General features: G+C 40.8%; 2 protein-coding genes across 6 annotated transcripts in view; one reads left to right on the top strand and one right to left on the bottom strand.

Annotated features, from left to right (window-relative positions):
• Positions 1-12,633, bottom strand: part of LOC130282095 (membrane-spanning 4-domains subfamily A member 18-like) — a 126,839-nt gene extending 114,206 nt beyond the window's left edge. For 2 of the 3 annotated variants that reach the window (XM_056529980.1, XM_056529983.1), the window contains exons 1-3: positions 12,483-12,633; positions 12,271-12,404; positions 12,110-12,172 (exon numbers count right to left, since the gene is read on the bottom strand). The gene's annotated coding sequence lies outside the window, so the exon portion shown is untranslated. The remainder of the gene's footprint in view (positions 1-12,109; positions 12,173-12,270; positions 12,405-12,482) is intronic. The other variant, XM_056529982.1, reaches the window with a different exon arrangement.
• The window catches only part of LOC130282094 (membrane-spanning 4-domains subfamily A member 4D-like), a 39,731-nt gene extending 16,430 nt beyond the window's left edge, over positions 1-23,301 (top strand). Inside the window, exons 2-8 of one of the 3 annotated variants that reach the window (XM_056529976.1) lie at positions 741-810; positions 2,728-3,059; positions 5,892-6,002; positions 8,674-8,730; positions 15,229-15,381; positions 17,088-17,210; positions 22,629-23,301. In XM_056529976.1, coding sequence (XP_056385951.1) covers positions 741-810; positions 2,728-3,059; positions 5,892-6,002; positions 8,674-8,730; positions 15,229-15,381; positions 17,088-17,210; positions 22,629-22,781 — 999 coding nt within the window. In that variant the 3' untranslated portion in view covers positions 22,782-23,301. Of the gene's footprint in view, positions 1-740; positions 824-2,727; positions 3,060-5,891; positions 6,003-8,673; positions 8,731-15,228; positions 15,382-17,087; positions 17,211-22,628 lie in introns of all 3 variants that reach the window. The other 2 variants (XM_056529977.1, XM_056529979.1) reach the window with 2 other exon arrangements.
• The last annotated feature ends 3,714 nt before the right edge of the window (positions 23,302-27,015 follow it).

Below are 27,015 nucleotides of genomic sequence, written 5' to 3'. Positions count from 1 at the left end.
TTCTTCCCAAAATGTATTTTTTAATGGACCAGACCAGGAGAAAAGTATATAAGAAATATGAAATCTGGAGGATGAAGTATGGAATGTTATTTTACAATAAAGAATGACAGTTCCAATTTGGCCACAACTTTGTTTCTTTTAGTTTTGATTTTCACATTATAATAGCATTTAATAATATTACACACCTTTTTCCACATCCTTGCAATTTTCATGACTACACCCATGAATCTTATCTAGCTAGATTTTAAGGAGCTCTACAGAATAAACATATTAACGGCCGTCACGCCCCCTCCCATAGACTTGCATTGAGGGGGTGGGGCGTGATGTCACAGGGGGATGGAGTCTTAACGTCATGATACTCCGACCCATCATCGTCACTCTACACACTCGGAGCCTCCAGCACAGTGGGGAGCTTGCAAAAGTGGGTGCTGAGTGACAGGTTGCTGGGTCCCCAGCAGCGTCGCGATCATACATCTTATCCACTATCCTTTGGATAGGGGATAAGATGTATTAGGGCCGGAGTACTCTTTTAAATAACTACACTCAAGCTGCTATAGGCTGAGAGCATTAACTCTTCCCAAGGAAGAATAGCACAGAAACTGTTCAAACATTAAACCAAAGTCTGAACAGGACCTAAAAACTGAAAAATGCAAACACAGAAACGGACATTACATTGTCCTTAGCGAATTGAGAAATAACTATTTGACTACTGAATTTGTCCAACTCAATTTTATTATCAGATGAGAAGTCTCCAACATCATTGGTTTCCAGTGAGGAAGGACTTGACCGCACATGATTCCCAACCAGCCTGTATGTACATTAGGTAGCACAATAGTGCCAAAAATTGTATCAAGTGTTAATGTTAAAAATATTTTTTATTATTATTTATTATTTTTTAAAGAATTTTTGGTGATTTTGTTTTCAGATTTTTCACTTTATTGTCTATATTATAAAATAATCCTTACATCTTGCCATTTTCACTTGCACCACTAAGTCTAGACTTCCTGTACTGACTGTGATGATAAGGAGGAGGCTGCTGGAATGTGATCTGTACAGCATTACAGTGAAAGGTGACACCAGTAGATAGAGAAGACAAAAGGAGCCCAGCTTCCCTTAAAGTTTGACCTCTGTGCAAGTCACAGAGGGTTGCTTAGAAACTTGCCTCATAAAAAGAACATGGTCTGGAGGTGTTCATAGTGTCTATGTCCATGGTGGTTGCTGTAAAGCATATCACTAAATGCTGTAAAAACAGATCAGGCAAGATGACTGCCCCCACAATAATGTGCAAAAAAATTAAGTAAATAGCAACCATTAGAAAAAAAGGACATGGTTCAGTACATGGCACAAATCAGTAAAAATATAAATAAAAATTAATTGACACATTCATTTAAAGGGGTTATCCAGGAAAAAACTTTTTTCTATGTATATCAACTTGCTCCAGAAAGTTAAACAGATTTGGAAATTACTTCTATTAAAAAATCTTAATCCTTTCAGTACTTATGAACTTCTGAAGTTGAGTTGTTCTTTTCTGTCTAAGTGCTCTCTGATGACACATGTCTCGGGAACCGCCCAGTTTAGAAGAGGTTTGCTATGGGGATTTGCTTCTAAACTGGGCGGTTCCTGAGACACGTGTCATCAGAGAGCACTTAGAAAGAAAAGAACAACTCAACTTCAAAAACTCATAAGTACTGAAAGGATTAAGATTTTTTTTAATAGAAGTAATTTACAAATCTGTATAACTTTCTGGAGCCAGTTGATATAAAAATTTTTATTTTTTCCTGGAATACCCCTTTAAACATGGCTATCTTCAGCAGCTCCACAAAAAGGAAAAGGAGATGCTCGTGAGCATGCAAACTGTCCATTAATTTACTTGGGTGTTTAACTGTTGCAATATCCTATTAATAGGTCATAAATATGTTTTAATATTAAATTAACCCTTAAATAATATGATACTCTTTGACATATCACTAAAAGAATACATTGTAAATGTTTTTTTACCACCAACAAATGAGATAAAGTGCATTTGTCAGATCTTTTAACTTTTTGTTGCAGATTTTTTTTTCTCTTGTGTCTATGTGTAAAGACTTTTCAGTTTTCACTCTAGCCATTAAAGGGGTACTTCACTGGCCAGCGTTCGGAACATTTAGTTCGAACACTGTGTGCGCATGCTTTGGGGACCGGCCACACCCCCTCATGATGTCAGACCACAACCCTAAATGCAAGTCTATGGGAGGAGGAGTGGTAGCTGTCACGCCCCCTCCCATAGGCTTACATTGAGGAGGCGTGGCCTGACATCACAAGGGGCCCTGGCTGACCCTCGCAGCATGCACACAGCGTTCGGAACTAAATGTTCTGAACGCTGGCCAGTGGAGTACCCCATTAAGCCCTAACAAAAGGCTGAGTCTTCCTTTTCCTAGTGATCATATGTCAGCTTGTTGAGGACAGCCCAGCTACTCTTGACTTCTCTGCACAGCTACCTTCTTATGTTAGAGCATGCTCGCTACCATCTCAGATCTGACTGGGGTTAATATGTCCAGAAGCCTGCTGTGGTATCTATTTAAGTTCAAGGGGACAGCTGTCACAATCATGTTAAAAAAAATGCAGATAAGAAAACAATATGATTTAATTTGTATTTTAATTAATAATAAATTACTTTAACAGGTCAGAGTCAATAATGACTTACAGTTGTTGATATTTATTAATTTTACTTTATATTTCTACTTTTAGTGCCAGCATCTACAATGTCTACAACAAACAATGGGAATTTAGCTCACACCAATGAGACCTTACAGAACCAAGCTCCCACAGCTCTTCCTACTTATCAGACCTCACAGAACCAAGGTCTCACTGCCGTTCCTAATTGGAATACACAAGTTCCTCCCTTCTTACAAAATGCCCCTCCACCATTTCCTGCATATAATGCCGCTCCTTCAGCACAGATGTGGACTATCCCCACAGTGGCACCACAATATAGCTTGGCTACAGTAGTAGCCCCAAATACAGATCCATCATCTCCTTTTTACCAAACATTCCTAAAAGGCAAACCAAGAGCTTTGGGGGTAAGTAGTAGTAAAACAAATTATCTATTTAAAAATGTTTTATAAACTCATAGAATATACAGAAAAGTACATTTGTTCACATGCTTACTAGATGATGCTCCTAGCTCAAAAGTATAGAACCACAAGTGCAGATAATGCCAAAGTTGGACCAGTCTGTTGGATCTACTCTCAGTGGAATCCAATGAATATTAATAAAAGGTGTTTTTATTGCAAAGCGACACATTTTACATATTTCCATATTCAACATTTGTGGTGTGTCCATTGGATATGCAGAGCTGTAGCTAGCTCCTTTTGCGTCCGAGGCAAGAACAGAAGATTGCGCCCCTCCCCCATTTGGGCACCCCTCAGAAATGTTTATTTTCGCGGGCCACCCCTAACCGAATTATATTCTTATGTAGATTACAGTACTGCTATATGCAGAAACTCACAAATGACATATTCACTGATCAGAGTCATTCTCTTTTTCTTTTCTTCCCCACCTGGCCCAGAACATCATGATGATCTCTTCCAGACAAAACTCATCAGAGCAGAACCTGCAACCCAAACATATCAGGATTTGCAGTTTTCCAGCATTATCCTCCCCTTTTCCCCACAAATGCCACCAGCCTTCCCACAACGTACAATGTTTCCAGCCTCACTCAAGCACACACAATGCCTCCTGCCTTACGCATATTCCTCCAGCCTTCCTCACACAAAAAGCCTCCATCCTCCCCCACACACACAATGCCTCCAGGCTCACCCCACACAGTAACAGAGGGGTGTACATGGGAGACGGGTGTAGAGGGGTGTAAATGGGTGACAGAGGGGCATACAGGGGTGACAGGAGGGTGTAAAGGGGTGTACGGGGTAACAGTGGGGTGTACAGGGCCTCACTGACTCACTCATAGCGATGCAGGCCCTGATGCGCCGTGAGTGAGTCACAGGTGCGTAGGCCAGGATGGAAAATTCAACAAAAGTTTTGTGTCATCTTTCCCACTGGAGTGTCTGGTTGGGGATCACTACCAAGTGTAATGTGTGCTGGACTCCCTGTGTTGGACATCCTTAGCGGATGTGCCCCCTTGCAGCAGCACGCCTGAGGTGATCGCCTCAGTCGCCTTATGGGAGCTACTGTCCTGGGGATATGTCCCAGACTCCCGCCTATCTCAAGGATCTTTTGTGGTGGCTGGAGGTGGAAGCAGAAAACATCCTAACAGGCTGCTTAATGCAGTTTACATAATTCCCACAGTAGTAAGTGGGAGTTGCATAAAAAGCACAACAAGCCAACTCCATAACTCTCTAGGGAGAAGAGGTTAATTTCTATAACTTCTGGGGGTTCCTCATTCCTGAGATAGTTGAGGGTCCCAGATGTGCATATGCATCTATAAGACATAGCAGATATGGAGGGTGTGGAATTTAAAAATGATCTGTGGCCAACCCAAAACAACTGAGATTGTATTATCATTAAATAGCTTGGGGTGTCCTGATCAAACACTTGTTCATAGTTTCTTAATATGCCCTTCCATTCCTCAGATATGAGGGTTAATAATTTGACAATTCAGGTGTCACGTCCAGGGTACAGAGTAGTACAGCCCTAATGCTAGCTCAAACAGCTATCCCTACCTACCTGGATGATCCACCCTAAATGGTAGCATCCCCAACTGAGTGACGTTCCCTACACTGAACAAAGGTGCAAGAGCATCACGAGTAGTCAATCAGTCCCAGTCAGCAACAGTTGAGCAAAATGGTTCCAAATCAGCAAACAAGGGATTCATTGGGGACAGGCCAAGAGTTAGAAACCAACAAGTCAGCTAAGATGACAGCTAAACTACAGAATGTAAGGCAAGGGATAGTCGGGTCACAGGCAAAAGGTCAGATACACAGATGGTCAGCAGTAAGTACAAGAAAAATGTGAGTGCAAGATACAATCACCAAACAAGGGCAGAGACTGAGAGACAATGAAGATTTTACATAGTCCATTTCTGGGAGGTGCTGCTGCTGGCACTAAAGCTGATTGGCCCATTACTTAGTGACGAACAGCCCTGAGAGATAGGACCGCCATCACTAACCTGAGCGATGATGTGGCTGGAGCATACGGGAGGCAGAGGCGGTGCTGAAACCGGGAACAAGTACATATTAAACATCAGGGAATCAGTCAGATGTGTGTGAACTGAATTTTAGTAATGGGAATGAATATTAGGTGATGGGCGGGTGATGGGATGGGAGTCAAGGGTGTTCTAAAATATGGAGTTTGCATAACATTGTTCCCAACATTATCCTACTGAATCAAATCCAGTTATTATTATTCCTACCAACCAAATACTCTGCACAAACTGCTGTATTAACATTTTCTGCAAAATAAAGAAGAGTTTTTATCAGTCAAGCTGGATCCACAGTTTTTAGACCAAGACAGTTTTTAGACTTATCAAACAGCCTGAGCTAGTTTTATAAATCTGGTGCATTCTTAGATTGTCTAGTACAGCAGAACCTCCAGTGGCCCCTCAGATGTTGCAGAACTTTAACTCCCAGCATTCCCAAACAGCCAATGGCTGCAGGCAATGGCTGTCTGGGCATGCTGGGAGTTGAAGTTTTGAAACATCTGAAGGGCCACTGTTTGAGACCACTGGTCTAGTAGAAGTTTACACTGTCTAAGAGTTAGTCAGTTTCAGTAATTCTTGTCTGATATCTACAAACTACAAAGGAGCCACATATAAGGATCCTGAGAGCTGCATGTGATGTATGGGAACAATGATTGATGCTGATTTTCATTGATCTAAGTGTCCTATGCAAAGAATGTACTGTATAGTGTCTACCTAAAATGTCCCAAGTTTTACTTATATTTGCCTTTTTTTCCAGATTGTATTGATTGTTTCAGCCATCTTGGAGATTGCTTTGGGAATTACTCTTATTTTTACCATATTCACCATAACATTACCAAGTGGTATTGTTTTTTGGGGTTCAATTTTTGGAAGTATCATTATCATTTCTATACTATAGGACTGCCATCACACACTGCAGTGTTTTTGGAAAAACTCCTACTGTAAGTATTTATGCCAAAGCCTTCCAGCAGAAGGGAGAAGTCCTTAGGCCCCTTTCACACTATAAAGTTGTTCCGTTAAAAGATCTGTTATAAACAACCATTAGAAAAACCATGTTAAACGGCTGTTACAAAATCCCATTCAAGTCTATGGGATTTTTTTGATTATCCGTTATGACCCGTTATATTCCGTCATGAATAACGGACGTTAGTTGTGACATAAGAAAAAAACCGCACATGCACTAATTTTTCTTCCGTCACAAGAAACGGGTAAATTAACGGCCGTTATTTTAACATTGAAGTCTATGGCAAATGGATGAGCCTTTATGTCATCCGTTTGTACCTGGTTTATAATATCCGTTATTACTTCTGAGCAGAAGTTTTACTTTATATTTCTCGTCACTTTTGAAACAGATGACATAAACAGGCCGACTACACAAGGAATTTCAGTCAGTCAAACTGAAGCTGAACACTCCTACATGATGGCTTCATAAAGCTTTCCATTGCTAGAGGTCAAGGCTCAGGGCCACCATTAGTTCATCCATCATTGTACTGAGGGGCCACTACTACATGTGCCCAGGTTAGAGTCAAAGGGGTACTATCATGCTGACAACTTATCCCCTATCTAAAGGATGGGAGATAAGTTGCCTGATCGCGCGGGGTCCCGCAGCTGCGGACCCCCGCGATCTCGCACGCAGCACCCCGCTCTCATCAGGCCCCAGAGCGAACATCCGCTCCGGGTCTGATGACTGCCGATCATGAGGCCGGAGTATCATGATGTCACGGGTCCGCGCCCATGTGACGCCACGCTCCGCCCCCTCAATGTAAGTTTATGGCAGGGGGCGAGACAGCTGTCTCGCCCATGCCATATACTTGCATTGAGGGGGCGGAGAGTGACGTCACACGGGGGCGGAGCTGTGATGTCACGATCACCAGCCCCATCATCAGACCCGGAGCGAATGTTCGCTCCGGGGCCTGATGAGAGCGGGGTGCTGCGTGCGAGATCGCAGGGGTCCCCAGCGGCAGGACCCCGTGCGATCAGGCAACTTATCCCCTATCCTTTAGATAGGGGATAAGTTGTCAGCACGGTAGTACCCCTTTAAGCATCTTGTAATGTCTCCTCAGTCATGCTAGGTCAATATAGATTTGAAGATAGTGTTCTAAGTCATTGTTACCTGTCAACCTTACTTACAGGTAATGCAAATATACATTCAATGGTTCTATCATGTGTTTCATGAGTGCTTTATAGAGTGCAGCTCCTAACATTGTCATAGACACTAAAGAAAGTCCTCACAGTTAATATTAAATTGAACATCTTACTAGATTATTATTATAATATATTATAATGTTACATAGTTACATAGTTAGTATGGTTGAAAAAAGACATACGCCCATCAAGTCCAACCAGGGAATTGAAGGGAAGGGTGTAAGGGAATAAGGGAAAGGGATGTAGTTTTATAATTCTGCATAAGCATTAATGTTATTTTGTTCCAGGAATGTATTTAACCCTGTTTTAAAGCTGTTAATTGTTCCTGCTGTGACCAGTTCCTGAGGTAGACCGTTCCATAAATTCACAGTCCTCACTGTAAAGAAGGCGTGTCGCCCCTTTAAACTAAACCTTTTCTTCTCCAGACGGAGGGAGTGCCCCCTCGTCCTTTGGGGGGGTTTAACCTGGAACAGTTTTTCTCCATATTTTTTGTATGGTCCATTTATATACTTATATACGTTTATCATATCCCCCCTTAAACGTCTCTTATCAAGACTAAACAATTGTAACTCCTTTAATCGCTCCTCATAGCTAAGATGTGCCATGCCCCATATTAGTTTAGTCGAGCGTCTCTGCACCCTTTCCAACCCCGCAGTGTCCCTTTTATGAACAGGCGACCCCCTGTTCCCCAGTTGCTTCTTAGCAATAGATTAAAATGCTACAGTTTATAGTTTTTGGTAAGTAGAGCAAGAAAGAGTCTATAGAGCTTTTAGTTTTAGACCATGGTGGACTGTTAGTCACTGGTAATTTCTACTGTGTGGTCTACTCAATAGTCAAGATCACGATCGAGAGAGTCACTCGTAATGAGATGGAGGAGAAATCCTTTAAGAAGGCTTGTCTGATAACTCTTTTTCTCAAGTGGGGTTGATGTAGAAATTGACCTGAGTTTAGTTTCTAAAATCCCAGGAAAATAAAAGATACAGCAATAAAGATTGTGGCCAATGACAAATCTTCCCTGCAACATCTGCAGAGGAAACATAATATTTCACATGAATCTGGAGCACATAATATATAGTCAGGTCAGTTACACCAGAGAAGGAGCTGTTCTTTACTATAGGCTCTCTGCTCTGTTCAAGTGGGCAACCCACGGTAATATCTATATGCTAAAAATGGCTTGTCTTCATGAGACCTCAACATGACCTCAGTGGCAGATCATACTGTTTGTGGCTATTGAGGGTTAAGGGTATTTAAATGTATTAGATCCTATTTTTTGTAGACTATGACAACATTCTTTCTCCCATAAGTCCTAATACCTGTTCCCTAGTCCTGTTAAACAGCTGCAGACTTATTTATTCCTGTATTATATGTTTCTAATGATATTTGCGTTTTTACAGTACATCATCGCAGGGTCTCTCACCATTGCTGCTCATGCTAAACCCAGCCTGTGCTTGGTAAGTGACCTGAGAGAGATTGTGTGTAACCAATGTCACCTGATGCCCGTGAGAAAATGGTGTTTATTATTATTTAGATATAAGAATATTAACAAAATTCTCTTTAATTAGTACAGCCAGCAAGTTTACAAATATAATCTTTTTTTTTTTATCTTATTTACTAACATACCTTATATTTAAAATACATTTTTTTGTAAGTAAAATACAAAGTGATATTTTGTTACCTTATCTTAAACATACAATGGGTTGCCCTATTAGGTTATTTTAAAGCGTACCTGTCAGATCCCACAAAAAAAAAAAAAAAAAAAAAAAAAAAACAACTGTTAAATGTTACTCAGTACATCATCCTGATTGTGTACATATACTTTTTATGTATCTATCACCAATAGTTAACTTAAATAAATATCATATTACAGCTGCTCAGTGTCTTTTCCATCTTCCCAAAGGGAGGGGTCGTGTCCTTCTCATGCCTGCACTGTAATGACTCCTCCCCCTCCCTCACTCTGCAGACACAGAGCAAGCCCTGTTCTTTAACCCTTTCCTCTTTGGTTTTGTGCTGTACACACACACAATAATTATTGGAGATTGCCTGTAATCTACCACCAGAGACAATAGGGTGAGTGTATAACTTACATCTTCCTATGTCATTCATGTGTGTCCTCCTTGAGCAGTCCTGTAATGCTGGGACTTGTAGCTTTTGAATAGTTGGAGGTACAGTGTTTGGATAGCTCTTTTTTGCAGCAGTGTTGCCTTCAGCTGTGTGCCTACAGCTTTTGCAAAACTACAACTTTCAGCATGCCCAGACATCCTTGGACTATCCAGGCACACTTGGAGTTATAGTTTTGCAAAAGCTGGAGGCACATTTTTGGTAAAACTCTGTGTTAAAGCAGTGTTTCTACTGCAGCCTTGTCAATCAGCCATCTTGTGTCCATGACCCTTGGACACACTCATGCTGCTGTGGGACTCATCTGTGTCCCAGGAGGTAAAGGGACCCCTAGTGCTGGGATTTTCAAAGGCAGTTTTCTTTAATAAAATGTGAACATTTTTTAAATAAGTATATTAGAAAAACTATTGTTTTACCAAGATTTACCCATGTGCCCATTTAAAACTAGATTATAGAAACAGCATTTGTCCCTTCTAGGTTCTTCTCTGGATATTTTTCAGTCAATACACTTAATGTGTTGTCCCGGTACAGGACCTAATCCTGTCCCTTTGTCTAACGTCCCCTCAGCCAGAGTCCCTCCATGTTAATGGGGCTCTCCTGTAGGGCACACCCCCTAGTCGCCTCATACAAATAGTATTTAATGTATAAATATATGTATATTTAATATGTTATATAGAAATACCTCTGTATTGGACCTTAGAGGTCATGTGCCTTTCATTAAATTGTACTATGGTTTAAGGACCTTTAGGTTATGTGATACCCAGAGTTCACTGTGTCAGGGCTGACAGGTTCTGCTGATCAATGAGCTTTGTCCCGCCCCCTTAATATAAGGGGCTGCAGCCACTAAATTCACTCTCTTAGCTCTTGCTCTCTTAGTTCAGGATTATCAGAGAAGCACAATCATCTCAGCACAAATCTCAATTCAAGCTAGGCCTGAAGCCTAATACCTAGCAGCCACATAACCGTGAGTTACTCAAAGCTCAACCTACTAAATCCTGTGTGACTACTAGAAACTCAAATCTCCTAAAAACAGTAGAACAGTGGCTGGCATCAAAGCTCATTGATCCCGGAGTCCCAGCAAACCTGTGAGGAACCTGTATCATGGTTCTCTCTCTCAAAAGACTGTTGTGTTACGTGCCATTGCATAAAATATACAGTAAAGTTACTTCAAGTTTACTTCATACAATCTGCTGTGGACATTCCGTTATTTCTCCCTGCCGTTTGTGGGACGGTTGGCGGTAGGACCATTACATTGAGGAAACTGCACCCTGGTATCACGACATTTAAGGGTTAACATCAATAGACCCTACACTATAATCGCAACACCCCAGTCACTATTGCTCTTCCTCCTGCTCACCACAGTAATAAAACACGATAGCCAAGGTCTATCAGAGAAAAGTAGCAGGTGCTCGTGTGCAGTAAATTTGACTTAAAGGGGTACTCCCCTGGAAAACTTTTTTTTTTTTTAATCAACTGGTGGCAGAAAGTTAAACAGATTTGTAAATTACTTCTATTAAAAATCTTAATCCTTCTAGTACTTATCAGCTTCTATTTGCTCCACAGGAAGTGCTTTCCTTTTTGAATTTTCTTTCCAGTCTGACCACAGTGCTCTCTGCTGACAACTCTGTCCATGTCAGGAACTGTCCAGAGCAGGAGAGGTTCGCAATGGGGATTTGCTCCTACTCTGGACAGTTCCTGACATGGACAGAGGTGTCAGCAGAGAGCACTGTGGTCAGACAGAAAGAAAATTCAAAAAGAAAAAGAACTTCCTGTGGAGCAAATAGAAGCTGATAAGTACTGGAAGGATTAAGATTTTTAAATAGAAGTAATTTACAAATCTGTTTTGCTTTCTGGCACCAGTTGATTTAAAAAAAAAAATGTTTTCCAGGGGAGTACCCCTTTAAAGTCAGTTTCACACAAGAGTAATACAGGCACAAATCCTGGTCAGACTGTGGATCTGATCTCCTGAACGGTACTAATAGTATCATAGGTCTTTATGGTGATATTAGTTTGGATGATCGGACACACAGTCAGGCACAGAAGTTCAAAGAAGTTCCTGCCTTAATTCATCTGAAAAAGCACTTTTATTATGTTTTTTTGAAATTGGGGTATTTTTTTTTCACATACACCTCATTTAGTCAGCAAAACAGCCATTCCTCTTGATTTCCAGTGTTCCCATAAACATGGCTGAACTGAGAACTGAGTTTTCAATGGAAGAGGAGAAGGAACTGCAACCATACACCTCTGATGTTGGCTTTTCCCTAGGAAGAACAAATGTATGGGTCAATGCAGTTCAACCATCCATTTCCTTCTTTTCCCAGCATCAAATGATGAGGAGAGTCTGGAGACCCCATATTCTGCTCCTGCTGAAATCAGTGGGTTCAGCCAACTTTTCCCTCAAGGGTATGGGGGATTTTACTTTGGATGAAATTAAACTTTGCATCTTATGGATGCACCAAACTGTAGTCATAGCCTCCCCAACTATCCAAGACCATAAATATTACGTATGAAAATTAATTATCAATCTGAAAAATTCTTACCACAACCACTGGATATGGATATATGTATGGGGATGCCCATTCTGCTGCACGTACGCTTTCCTGTATTGTCTTACTATATATATAAGGTCCACTTGAAATTTTAATACTAAAGAGCGCTGATTGGGTCTTCAATGTGCAAGTATTATAACAACTGTATTTATCTAAATAAGCATACCTGCATATAATAAGTCGTAAATCCTTCTGTAGAACAGGAACTAGTAGAATGCACAACTGATGGCTATGAGAAAGAGTATATAGAAATTAGAGCAATGTGTATGATTGAAATACTCCTAGAGTATGATTAATGCTACTATCATGCTGTCAGTTTAATTATACCTGATAAAGAGTCTGTGCAGGAGAAGAACTCTTTGCAGTTACTGCATAATATAGCGAAATCTTATGAGCCGTACTACGGACGCTGTATATACTTTGCAGTCTCTGTCTGGTAGAGAGTGGTATTATAGGCCGTGCTGTGGGCGTTATAAGAACAATTCAATAGTTAATGGGATGTTTGGGATGTTTAGACTATTAGCTGTGGAGCGGGGTACCTGAATTCCCTCCGATGTCTGTTCTCCATGTGTCCACAGTGCTTTCTACGTTGTCTAAATGCAGTGTAGCTCCTGATGTTTCCCCGGACATCATTCAGATGTTCTAGGTGGGAGAGCAGCGGGAGATCGCCCCGGCCAGAGGCGTCTCAACCAAGCTTCATCTAACTTCCAAGCTGATCGTTGTTGCTAGCGGTGAGTAGTGACGTCACTATGGTGACTTCTGGGTTCCACAAAGGTTTACGACGCGTTTTGGAAACAGTATTTCGGTCTCCTTTGTCTGGAATAGCAATTCTGAAGTTGCTGTCAGCTTTTATAGTTTGATCCAGCCTAGGATTAACTCTTTGGTGCTTCTGCATGTGACCCGTTCCATATTAACATGCAGTCTTATTAAGCACGAGACTAATATCACTCCATTGTTTTATGTTACCATTCCAATGTATGTATTACCATCACATCATAAAAGGTCAAATAATTAAAATTCCATGCTGAGTCCATGAGGGGGTTAATAAATTTAAATTGAATATCCATTTTGATTCTGTCCTCGACAGTTGTGAAATATAGCTCTCACCTCTCTAATTGGGGGGGGGGGGGGTAACTTTTTCCAACCCAAAGAAGGTAGATCCTATGCATGCATCTGCTTATAATGTGCTGACAGGGGATATCTGTCATAACCTCTTTGACTGTTGTAAATATGTTCCTTTATTCTATTTCCCAATAGTCTTTTAAAATATACTTTTTTTATCCATGAAAATCATGTGCTGCTTGCAAATATATGGACAATTACTTTCCTATACTGAAGGTTGAGTACAAAATTCAAAGCCATGTCCATGGTAAAACTAAGGGGGTAGTATATGCTGTCTGCTGTCCGTGTAAAAAAAAAAAAAACTACGTAGGACGCACGAAAAGACAATTGGGAACTAGAATAAAGGAACATATTTACAACAGTCAAAGAGGGTATGACGGACATCCCCTGTCAGTACATTATAAGCAGATGCATAGCCAATCCAAAAAAGGATCTACCTTCTTTGGGTTGGAAAAAGTTACCCCCATTGGAGAGGTGAGAACTATATTTCACAACTGTCGAGAACAGAATAAAAATGGACATTCAATTTACATTCATTAACCTGCTCATGGACTCAACATGGAATTTGAATTATTTGGCTTTCTATGATTTAATGGTAATACATATATTGGAATGGTAACATAAAACAATGGAGTGATAGTAGTCTCGGAATTCCATGAGCAGAATTCTGCAAGTGAAATTCTGCACAGTGAACGTTAGCATCTGTGTGAATGGGTCTTCTGCGAGACCCGTTCACACTGCGGAATTTCAGCAGCGGACAATTCCGCCGCAGAAATTGTTCTGTGCAAATAAAAAACATCTTCATTCTTTGCGCGGAAGTCCATGAGCACTGCATAGCCTTCAAAGGTGACGGGGCAGTGCCGCGTGGTCCTACTGCTGCTGCCGGGCTGAATCTCTGCTCGCTGAATTCCGCAAGCGGTGATTCAGCTACAAATCCGTAGTGTGAACATACCAAAATACTGTTTCCGAAACACGTTGAAAAGCTTTGTGGAACCCAGGAGCCACCATAGTCATAGTCACTACTCACCGCTAGCAACAACGAGCAGCTTGAAAGTTAGATGAAGCTTGGTTGAGACGCCGCTGATCTCCCGCTGCTCTTCCGCCTAGAACATCTGAATGATACATCAGGAGCTATACTGCATTTAGTCAACATAAAAAGCACTGTGGACACACGGAGAACTGACATCGGAGGGAATTCAGGTAACCCGCTCCACAGCTAATAGACTGGGAGAAGTTATGCCAGCAATCTAATTGTTGTAAACGTCACATTAACTATTGAATTGTTTTTATAATGCCCACAGCACGGCCTATAACACCCCGCTCTACCAGATATATACAGTTGTTATAGTACTTGCACATTGAAGTCCCAATCAGCACTCATTAGCATTAGTATTAATATTTCAAGTGGAATTAAAAATCTGTGTGAGAGAGAAATTGGAGGGATTTTGCCCGTAGCCAATCACAGCTGAATAGGAGATAAGATATGAAAGCTGAGCTGTGATTGGTTGCTATGGTCAAAATGTTCATAGTGATAGCATTTTGCCCAGTTTTTTTTATATAAAGCTAAAAAGAAAAAAAAGTTACTAAACAAATATATTAACTAACAGTTCTGTGTGTAATGAAAATTGTTGTTGCCCAAGATATAGAAATGTTAGGGCCCATAAATAACCGCATGTAAAATTGCCTAAAAGTATCTGGTTAATAAAAGTGTTGTATATAGTAAAGAAGTACAAATGTGCTGTTTTTTAGGGTAAATGACCTATATCATTGTACTGTTCTTCTCCCCCATGGATCTTCCTCTCTGAACTGTGACCCTGCAGTTGTCATGCAGCGGAGCACACACTCTCCCACAATCCCCCTTGCTTGTGTACACAGTAAAGACTAATAAGCAAATTGCAGTTAAACTGAGCATCACCATCTCAGTGGGTGCCCTTAGATGGTCGTAACCAAGGGCTACAGGGCAAAACAAAGAAGGGGGATTAGTATGAATATATATATATATATATATATATATATATATATATATATACATCTTAAACAATTCCTTTTCAGAAAAGCTTGTACATTTGAAATATGTTTCGTTTCACATAATCCCAGGGCAAAAACACTTTGATCATGTATTTGGTTGTGTATACTAAGCTGTGTTGGACTTTGTTTTAACAGGTCAAAGGATCCCTCTCCTTAAACATCATCAGCTCCATAACCAGTATTGTTGCTATAATACTAACTATTGTTGATCTAGGGACCACCTATTGCTATTACTATTGGGATGATGATCATACAGACTACTACTTTAATGAATGCCTGCAACGGCTCGTAAGTTTTATTCACCTCATAACACTGAATAAACCCTGTAGGGAAACTATAATTTTTCTATAAATGCATCCATGACAGTAAAGTTTCTTCCGGACAAGTGCTGAATCCTCCACTAAGACATCAAGTCCTTTGGAAATTAGTTCTACGTATAAGGAATTATTTCTTTTGCCATCACACACCACCAGCTCTGTTTACACATACACAGTGTTTTTGACAGTCATGGAGTCCTTTTTTGCAAACAAATGATAGACTACCATAATGGCCACACAAATGTATGATGGTGGATTCAAGTACAATTAAAAGGTTACTCCGATGCACCAGCGTTCTGAAAATTTTGTTCAGAAAGCTCTGCGCCGGAGGCTGTAATCGCGACATCACAGCCACCCTCTCATGGCGTTACGTCACACCCCTTCAGTCATGTCTATAGGAGGGCTCCCAAAGACATGAATGGAGGGGGCGTGGTCATGATGTCATGACCACTGCCCCAGGAACCCAGCATTTGTTTAGAATTTGTTTAGTGCTGTGGGATATAATGGGGGGACCCAGCAGCGGGATCCCCGTAATCCTTTGGATAGGGGATAAGATGTCTAGCAGCGGAGCAACACTTTAACCACTTAAGGACTCAGCGTAGCTGTGCATGAATATCTAGCAGCTCCTGAAGTATTTAATGCTCCCAGCCAGCTTTCAATAAAAGTTAGTAGATGTAATGTGTAGATGTACATGTGTGATGTAAACAGTTTATCTGTTACATGTATTTGTGTATAGTTTGCTGTATGTGTGTGTAATGCATGTATGTATATACACATGTATGATATATGTGTGAGTGAGTATGTATGTGTTGTATGTATGCATGTGTATATGTATAGTTTTTTTTAAATATATGTGGTGCATTTTTCACTATCTGTCATTAGGCCTACCTAAGGCCCAAACCTAGTGGCAAAATCTCATGGCACTAACATTTGAAATATATATATATATATATATATATATATATATATATATCAATGTGTTGCAACCAGGGTGCCTCCAGCTGTTGGAATACTACACATACTCTGCTGATCCAGTGGTCCCAAACAGCCCGATTGAGCTGCCGGGAACGACTTTACTTTTATGTTAGATGCGGCAATCAACTTTGATCGCCACGTCTAAGGGGCTAATGCTGGGCATCACCGCGATCGGTGATGTACGTCATTAGACATAGGTCCTGGTGGCTGATAGCCCGCGTCATAGCAGAGGAGCGGGCGCAGGGCATACAAACTGCTTCCTTAAGAGGTTAATAAACTTGCAACACTCTTGGCTTTCTACATCCTGAATCAACTAAATGTGACTGACTTGTTCAGCATTTTGGGCCCCACTTTTAATTTTGCCCAGGGCCCCATTAAGTCTAAAACCGTCCCTGATTACGAACCTCAATCAAGGACGGCGGAGTGAACAGACAGACACACAGCAGTTACTGAATTGAAGGCAGAGCACATGGGTTGGTACTTTCATAGTCTCTAGTTACACAGCTCACCCCATAAAATATCAGCCCTCGTACATCACTGTAGGATAAAAAAAAAAATAATATTTGGTTGTCAGAATAAGGTGATGCAAACCTATATTTTATATTTACAATCATTCTGGCATTTGTGATGTCATATATGATCTATGTCCTTGCTGTTAAAGTTCCTTATAGATGCTGACTCCTTTTGGTTTTGTGTTTACAGGGAGGTGTACATGCAGTACTATCTATTCATCTTATTATAAATTTGTTGCTATTCTGTGTGTCCTTATCCCTCTCCATTTTTGGATGTCGTTCTTTATCAACGGTTTCCTCAAATGGTCCTCAGGTAAGAGTACAGAGTGCACAATGGATGAAATATGTGGATATCCAATACTAATTAAAAAAAACTTTCATCATATTGAAGAAACATACTGTATATTGAATTTTTTAAAGGGAAATTGACAGTAGATTTATCTGCACCAACCAGAATATACAGGATTATAGTGTGAGTGCACCTGTTTCCATTCATCTTTCCCTGAGAAAAAAAACACCCAGACGTTCTTGAGAAATCCTTAGTAATATATATATATATATATATATATATATATATATATATATATATATGCAAATTAAGGTAAGATAGCAATGGGGGTGTAATCATTGATGTTTTAGCAATGATAACACTGTTCTCTCCCTCCCATTACACCTGCCCCTTTATGATTGCTCACCTCCTCTTCATTTGAGTGTCAGTATGACGTGTCCAGCCAAAACTCGCATCACAGCTTCTTTGCCGGGGAAGCTGGCGAGTAGCTGGCACAGTGCATTACCCGAATGTTTAGATGTGGAGGAGGTGAATTTTAAAGAAAGAATGGGCTGGAGGGGAGGAAGAGTGCAGCGTTATCATTGCTAAAACATCAATGATAATGCCCCCATTGCTATATTACCTTAAATTGCATATGCATTAGTAAGGATTTCTCAACAATGGCTTGGCGTGTTTTTTTTTTTTTGCTTAGTTTTTTCCCCCAGAATGTCTTAGATTACATATAAAATAACAACAGTGCATGAGAGACTTTGAATAGGTTTTACAATAGGGGATAGCTTGCAGATAACTGAGGTCCGCTCTAACCCCTCTGATGTGCTGGGCAACATTCAGAAGGTCCATAGAGAATAAATGTAGTGCATGTGCAGTTGGCTCCTTTCATTTGTGGCTGCATGTTTAGTTCATTCTGGGGATCAGCAAAGGTCCATGATAGGAAAGCCTCTTAATTGGGGTATTTTGGGTTTCCAGTATTTTACTGGACTAGGTAGTTTCCCTGTGGGTTTTTTTTTTTTTAGGATTTTCATTGGGTACCACAAAGAAAAAAAGATGCAGAAATGGTGCAGTATTTTGTAGTGAACGAATTTCATAGGTTTAAAAAAAAAAAAAATATATATATATATATATATATATATATTTTTTTTTGAAACGGACCAATTATCGGAGTGGGGCAGGGAATTGATAGCTGCGAACCATATTAACATTGCAGACATTTATGGATTTATTATGTGTAATGTGCTAATTTATTATGTGTGATAGGGATTAGCTGATTGAATCTTGACGAATCCGAATTCATTATAAATTTCAGGAAAGATTCTCTTCACACTAATATCGTCGCAATTCGATCACACAAATCGCTTCATTAAACTCATTTTAGTGCGGTCCAGGCTCCAGGGCACCTAAAATGGTGTACCCACATGTGAGGACATGGGGCAAAGAACTCTGGGAAGGCGGCAAGGCGGGTAGGCGGGATGACCCTGAGTCACATGCAGCATGCAGCCTATCAGCAGCCAGCCACCCCTGTGATGTCACAACCCTATATAATCAGCAGCCATCTTGCAGCCAGTCACTTCAGCATTTTATTTCAGAGAGAGCATTTCATTGCAGGGAGAGATAGAGCATTGTATCCGTTGCACAGAAAAACTGCTTGACAGCAGCGGTTCACCACAAGCCCAAATCACTGCATAAAAGCACTGACAGAGAGAGAGAAAGTACACTTTTGGGTGTAATACACAGTGACTCCACTGCTGCAGTGGGGTACAGCAACTCTAAAGCTTAAAGGGGCCAGTTAGGCAGAACACTAAAAGCCATTGTCACCTGCTATTAGTGCCTAATAATACTGTACTGGGCTCTACTACACAGCGATTCTGTACTGCTTCAGTTGGGTGTACAACAACTGTAAAGCTAACAAGGGCCAGTTAGGGTGAACAGGAAAAGCCATAGTCACCTGATTACAGCGCCTAATACAGGTTGCTTATTGTCCTCTCATAAGTGTAACCTGTGCGTACATAGGTGGTGTACGTTGTTTTTTTCCTGAAAAAATAATTTTGGCCTAGTTACTGTGAAAAGCCAGCCAAAGATACGCCCTTGTTTCTGTAGCCTTATACAGTTTTAAGCGGAGATTATTGTCCAGCTCTCATAAGTGTAAACTGTAGGTATACCTACGTGGTGAACGTTTTTTTCCGGAAATAATATTTTGGACCTAGTTACTGTGAAAGGCCAGCCAAAGCTACACCCTTGTGTGTGTAGCCTTATGCACTTTAAGCTGAGCATATTGTCCAGCCCTCATAGTTGTAAACTGTACGTACACCTATGGGTGTACGTTTTTTTTCCTGAAAAGCTAATTTTGGGCCTAGTTACTGTGAAAGGACAGCCAAAGCTACACCCTTGTTTCTGTAGCCTTATGCAGTTTTAAGCTGAGCGTATTGTCCAGCTCTTATAGTAGTAAACTGTACTTACACCTACGTGGTGTCTTTTTTTTTTCCTGAAAGGCCAGCCAACCTTTTACTGTGAAAGGCCAGCCAAAGCTACCCACTTGTTTCTGTAGCCTCATACAGTTTGTAGTGGAGCACATGGTCCTCCTCTCATAAGTTTAAACTGTATGTACACCTACGTGGTGTAAGTTTTTTTTACTGAAAAACAAATTTGGGCCTAGTTACTGTGAAAGGCCAGCCAAAGCTACACCCTTGTTTCTGTAGCCTTATACAGTTTTAAGCTGAGCATACTGTCCAGCCCTCATAGTTGTAAACTCTAGGTACACTTACATGGTGTACGTTTTTTTTCCTGAAAAACTAATTTGGGCCTAGTTACTGTGAAAGTCCCGACAAAACTACACGCTTGTTTTGATTTTAAGATGCAACTAGGAGCTTTGCCATAGTTTATACTGCAACAATTATTGGAGCTGGAATTACTGCGGCTGCTGGCACACGACTTGCCTTCCAATGGGTCCTCAAAAAACGATTTAAAGTTTGCTCATTCCAATTACCAGGCTCTGTCATTGTGCCACCATGTGATCTCCTCATGCTGCTTGCACATTAAACTTGTGACTCTATTCAAAATCTTCTATTTAAATAAAAAAAAAATCTATGTAATCTTTTTAAGAATGTGGCCCCATGGTTGCTGTCACATATAACCTGTGGAATTACCACAAGAATCCAATGAAACAGGTTGGAGCGGTAACTATGAACCACAACTGATTTAATGAAACATTTGCAGTTCCACACAGAGTAAGACAGTCGGGGGGGGGGGGGAGTTACTGAGAGGCAGGGGCTGGAACAGGTGGTAGCTCGCCTCGGGGCAGATAGCCAGCTCGATGCTTACCAGAATGGGTCCTCAAAAAAGGATTTAATTTTTTTCAATATATTCAAATTAAATTAAATAAAAATTAAATTAAAACATCTCTTTAATCTCTTCAATTGTGACACCATATGGTCTCCCGGCCCTGCTGCCACATCCAGACACTCTGCGGCAGTGATTCTAATAGTGATGCCTGTAATCTGCATGTCATACTGAATAACAGTATTATTTCACTAACACAGCACACTCCCTATGCGTGTTACGATAAGGCAAAGTGTTCTACGCCACTAATGAGGCTCTCTTTTTAATAGCAATTCGCCGAAAATAAATTTGGACCGAACCACATTTTTTGGGGGAAAATTCAGCAAATTGGCCAAATCAAATTTTTCAAAAATTTGCTCATCTCTAATGTGTAATATTGATGTTACTAACTGCAAAGCTCTGCTCTGTAAGTTCATATTCTCCTCCAGAAGCCCTTATTAGTAAATTGGTGGGGACCAATCAAGGCTTCTAGTGGTGAATGTGAACTTACAGAGCAGTGCTCTCGGGGATGTAGTATTTTGAATGCTCACTGCCAGGACATGCTGGGAGTTGTAGTCTTATCTGTGTGACTGAAGGTAGTGGGGAGTGATGCAGAGGCCAGCGGGGAGCATTGCTGACAGCCGCAGTCAGAGGTAGTGGGGACTGCGGCTCTGTATTGGGTGGCTGGAGGGAGTGGGGCATAATGTTAGGAAATTGTGAAAGCCGTTAAGAGGAATACTACGTCCCCGAGAGCTTTGTAACTGCTTTGTAAGTTCATATTGACCGCTGGAAGTCCTAATTGGTCCCCACCGACTAACCAATAAGGGCTTCTGGTGGGGAATATGAACTTACAGTCCTGTGAATTCATTTTCCCCGCCTAAAGCCCTCATTGGTTAATTGGTGGCGATCAATCAGGGTTTCTGCCGGGGAATATGAACTCCCATGTTGGGAGAATTACAGCATTGAGAAAATATACACCACCTAAGAAAAAATAAAAGAACATTTAGTAACATCAATATTTCACTTGATAAATTAATATATTACACATATAAATTCATACATGTTTGCAATGCTAATATCGTCTGTGGCTATCAATTCCCTGCCCCGCCCCCAATAATTAATCCCTGCTTTAAATAAGTAAAATAAATATTTGTTTTAAAACATATAAAATTCGTTCTCTACAAATTCAGGCATCCCTACTGAATCCTTCTAAATTCAATAAAAAAAGCTATGTCCATCCCTTTTTTAGATCACTAAAGTAAAAAAAAAAGAATAAAAAATGCCCGCAAAAAAAAACAATGTTAAAACCCACATGCAGTTTTTTCTGTCATTTTTTCTCTCCGCAGTTTTTTAACTGTTCACGGATTTTGCATGATTCCACAGCTCAGTAAATACTCAGACATTTTATTTTTAAAGGAGTACTCGGCCCCTAGACATCTTATCCCCGCGAGGGTCCTGCAGGGGAAATCCGGTGCACGGTTGCAGCACCCCAGACATCCGGTGCACGGAGCAAACTTCGCTCTGTGCCGGATGACTGGTGATGGGAGCCTCAGGCTCTGCGGTGCTGCACCCGACGCTCTTATCGAACGTCGGGTGCAGCAGGGAGATCGCGGGGGTCCCGGTGCTGGGGACCCCCGCGATCTCCCTACTGCACCCGACGTTTGGATAGGGGATAAGATGCCTAGGGGCGGAGTACCCCTTTAATAGAATAGTCGAAGTTCATGCGGATTCCACATGGAATCTGCATGCATTCTGCGCAAATTCAGCACAATTTCGGCAGAAATCAAGCCCCATTGACTTTAATGGGATTCTGCAGCTGAAGTCCAGAAAAATATAAGACCAGACTTACCGGACCATGTAAATCAGAATTTTCACATTATTCATTTCACAGCAAAAATTCTGCTGTGCCAGTGGCATTGCAGTATCCCATTAAAGTCAATGGGCAATAAATTTAGGCATAATTCCGCATGGAAAATTAATGCGGAATTTTGCACAGAATTTCCGTTGTGTGAGCGCGGCCTTAGACTCCAAAATGAATTCATTACCCAGAAAAGACCTTTCCTTGTTTTTTTTTTTTTTTTTGCACTATGCTTATTACTTCACTGTACTTACTGTTTTCTTTGATTTCAGATGTTTTTGATCCAAAATAATGGTGTGGTTTCAATGAATCCGTCTACAGTCCCAGCCACATTTTCGGGAGTTGCTCAACCATTTCCAACAGCAAATGCACCACCTCCTCCAACTTATGTGTTTTCAGAAGCCAAAGCTAGACCAATGTCATAGTTATTTTACATATTTCAAAGAACATTCCCTAAATTCAGACACAACTGATAAGTTAAAAAAATCTCTATTAATCAGAACCATCTATCTTTACATATAGAATTGGCATTTTTATATAATGGATCAAGCTGAATTTTAAGTTAAAATTTCTTCTTAACAATGTAATTTAGTGATGTTTAGTAATGTTAATAAATGTTAATAAACGATACAACATTCCACCATGATTTCAGGCTGTTCCACAGTAGAAGGGGTGTGATCACATACATTGCTATACATTGTGAAAATTATCTGTTACCTCTGTTTCATTGTTATTTCATTTGTGTTCTTGTTATTTTTAACCCCTTCATGACCCAGCGCACATTTTTTTAGTCCACACATTCTAAGTCCCATAATTTGACAATGTTGTATTAGGGTTTCTTTTTTGTCAGACAACTTGTACTTTTCATTAGCATACATTATTTTATCATATAATGTATTGCGGAGCAGGAAACAAAATACATGTAAGGCAAAATTGAACAAAATATGGAATTGTGCAATTTTGTGAGTTAGAAAAAACTGTAAATCTGACATGCTATCTTTATTCTACTGTATGGGTGAGTACAATTCCAATGATACCAAACTTGGATAATTTTTGTTCCTTTTTAAGATAAAAAAACAAAAATAGAAAACTTGGAGACCTACAGAGCTGTGTTAGGGTTTATTTTTTGTGCCATGAGCTGATGTATTTAATGGTACCACTTTTCCGTATATATGACTTTTTGATCACATTTTATAACTTTTTCTGGGATGTGATGTGACCAAAAATCAGCAATTTTGGCATTTTGAATTTTTTTGCGTTTACACCATTCACTGTGCAGAATCAGGAACATCATAATTTAATAGTTCAGACAATGACACACGCGGTAATACCAAATATGTTTATTTTATATTTATTTATTTATTTTTTACTCAGTTTTATTTGAAAATGGGAAAGGGGGGTGATTTAAACCTTTATTGGGGAGGCTTTTTTTAAAATATTTTTTAAACATTTTTTAATTCCCATTTGGAACAGGGTATATGGCCATCATGCCCCTTCCCATAGATATGAATGGAAGAGGCATGGCATGATGCCACAAGGGGGCGTGGTGTGAAGTCACGTCTCCAGTCCGGAAACCAGAGCAGCAGCCCTGCACAGAATTCCGGGTGCTGCACTGAGATTGCGGGGGTCCCAGCAGCGGGCCCCCAGGGATCAGACATTTTTTCCCCTATCCTTTGCATAGGAAATAAGATGTCAATGCCAGAATACCCCTTTAAATGCCGTGATCGCTATTGATTACAGCATTTAACCATTTAAATATCAGACAACTGATAGCAGCGGGCATCTGCTGTTTATGAAGTGGACTTGACAGGCGGGCTCACGCCATATTCCTCTTACCTGACCCCTGACGTACCAGTACGTCGTGGATCAGGAAGGGGTTAATACATATGTTCCAAAATAGCTTTCATTCTCTAATAAATTCTCATATTTGCTGGGACCCAACTGATCACCAGAAAAGCCCCTGTTACTTCTCTCTGAGTGTTTATGCTGGTGCAATGGCCCCAAATCCCACCATGTGATCATAACAAGTATAGTTTTCAGAAAGTGTAGTTAAAGTGGAGTGGTGGTCAAGCATATGTGGTGCTGTTCCATTCAATCAAGGAGACAACCAAATCTCATAGACATTGAATAGAGTATTAGGGTTCATGCTGCTGCTGCTACATTCCAACAGAGAGTCATGTGACTCGAAACTAGTTAAAGGGGTATTCCAACAATTTTTTTATTTGACTATGCTACAGGGGCTGTAAAGTTAGTGTAGTTCATAATATAGTGTCTGTACCTGTGTGTGACGGTTTTCTCACAATTCTTCGGAGATTTTCACCCCAATATTTATTTTTAACAGCATACAAAATGACTGTTGTCTCAGATTTTCCCAGGTTGCAATGCGGCGGAGACCTGACCTCACTAGTCAGCTGATGACAGGGAGCCTGTCTGCTTCAATTGGTGGAGGGATCGCTTGGTGGGAGAGAGATCAATCTGCAACTAATGTAAAAGCTGTAGGCACCCTGATTGAAAACCACAGGATGCAGCTCATTTATGTTTCAATGGGCTAATGTGTGGGAGGGAGGAAAATGGAATTATGGGACTTGTAGTCAAAAAAAGAAAACTCAAGCAGGAAATACCAGTTCAAAAAAAGCTAGCCACAGTGTTATGGTAATCTCCCAACATAGCCATTTAGCCCCAAGACAAGCGCAGATCCTTCCTAAGCATGTCCATTACTGGCTGCCAGGTACGTACTAAAATCACCTTATGGTGGATAACCCTGTTAATGGTATGTGGTAAGCCACAGGTGTAGTGTGAGGTAGATGCGGGGCAGATGTTATGGGCCAAGGGTTAGATGGTATTAATCCCTTCTTGTTGTGACGCCAGGGCGTGGTTTGGCCTTATAACCACCCGAAGGTAGTACCGCTAGTCCTAGGTCAGGCAGGGGCAATAAAGAGTCCAAGGCCAGGTTAAAGGGGTTATCCACCATAAGGTGATTTTAGTACATACCTAGCAGACAGTAATGGACATGCTTAGGAAGGATCTGGGCTTGTCTTGGTGCTAAATGGCTATGTTGTGAGATTACCATAAAACTGGGGCTAGCTGTTTGTGAACTGGTATTTCCTGTTTGAGTTTCCTTATTTGCCTACAAATCCCATAATTTCATTTTCCTCCCTCCCACACATCAGCCACCCCACACATTGAAACATAAATGAGCTGCATCCATTCAAAAGACCTGTGGTATTCAATCAGGGTGCATACAGCTGTTGTATTAGTTGCAGATTGATCTCTCTCCCACCAAGCGATCGCTCCATGCATTGAAGCAGACAGGCTCCCTGTCATCAGCTGACTAGTGAGTCAGGTCTCAGCCGCATTGCAACCTTGGAAAAATCTGAGACAACAGTCATGTTGTATGCTGTTAAAAATAAATAATGGGGTGAAAATCACATAAGAATTGTGAGAAAACTGTCACACACAGGTACAGACACTATATTATGAACTACACTAACGTTACAGCCCCTGTAGCATAGTCAAATGGAATACCCCTTTAAGGGTGACGGTAGCTTTACTGAGGTAAGACAGATGGTACAGTCTATACAGTTCAGCCAATATCCCAGAGAGGTGGCCAGTGACACATGGGCACCTCGCAGGCTTGCTGGGATTTGCAGTACTTAGACTTTAGTGCAGGCCACGGTGACTAAACAGTAGACTTGACTAAATTTATGACTGACAATTAGATTACTTTGGCTTACATGCAATTGACAGGTGGCTGCAGATTTTAGGCTTGAGGCCTCCAATGCTCCAGACACACCCTGAGACGACTTGACTGCACTGGTACTCAGCAGGAACTCAAGAGAGCTAAGAGAAAGATTGCAGCGCCTCCCCTTGTAATATAGGGGGCTGTGCAAGGAGCCCACAGGTCACCTGGGAGGTCACCTGGTTACTGGGGTTTTCTGGGTAACAATACAATCATGTGGTAGAAAGATTTAAAGGTATATTACACTTTAAATACATAACTACACATAACTTGTAGATATTATGGGATTTGCTGAAGGAGAGCCCCAAGGACACACAGGGACTCTGCCTGGCAGGGCAGAAGTACAGTACAGAGCCACTGTCTGTACAGGGACATTACAGTTAGCAATTCTTTGCTCTTTTGTATGTCTTTTTTTTGTTTTTTTTTGTTGCAGTTTTCACTTACATGGGACTTCTATTTTTTTCTCCACTAAATCTAAAGAAAATTGTTACTGCTTGCTACCTGCTTGCTTTTTTTTCTCCAGAACTAAGTTGTTTTATTCAGCCATTAAATAGAATATTACAGTTCATGCTACTGTTGCTCGTCTACTGCTCCATTCAAATTTCTACTCACTGTGGTTGTGCATGAGAAAGAATGGTGTGCACAGGACCCTGTTTTAGTATTTGGTGAGGATTCTAGGATTGACATCCCAAGCATTCAAGCATTTACTGTATGTCCTATCCAGGGAATAGGTGATAAATGTAAATTGTGTGACAACTAGAGATGAGAGAGCCGACCGTGGCAAACCTGGATTCGACCCAAACTTTTTGCTCAGCTTGTAGAACTCCCGAACCTAAACCAATTCGGTTCACGCAACTGCACAGAAAATCCATTAAAAAGCATGGTGTTTTGGCACCAGGAGGAAGTAGGAGGATCAGGGG

This window comes from Hyla sarda, chromosome 7 (genome assembly GCF_029499605.1).
Source record: "Hyla sarda isolate aHylSar1 chromosome 7, aHylSar1.hap1, whole genome shotgun sequence".
In the NCBI taxonomy this organism is placed as follows: Eukaryota; Metazoa; Chordata; class Amphibia; order Anura; family Hylidae; genus Hyla; species Hyla sarda.
Note: the sequence above shows the minus strand (reverse complement) of the source record. Positions and strands in the feature narration are given on the sequence as shown.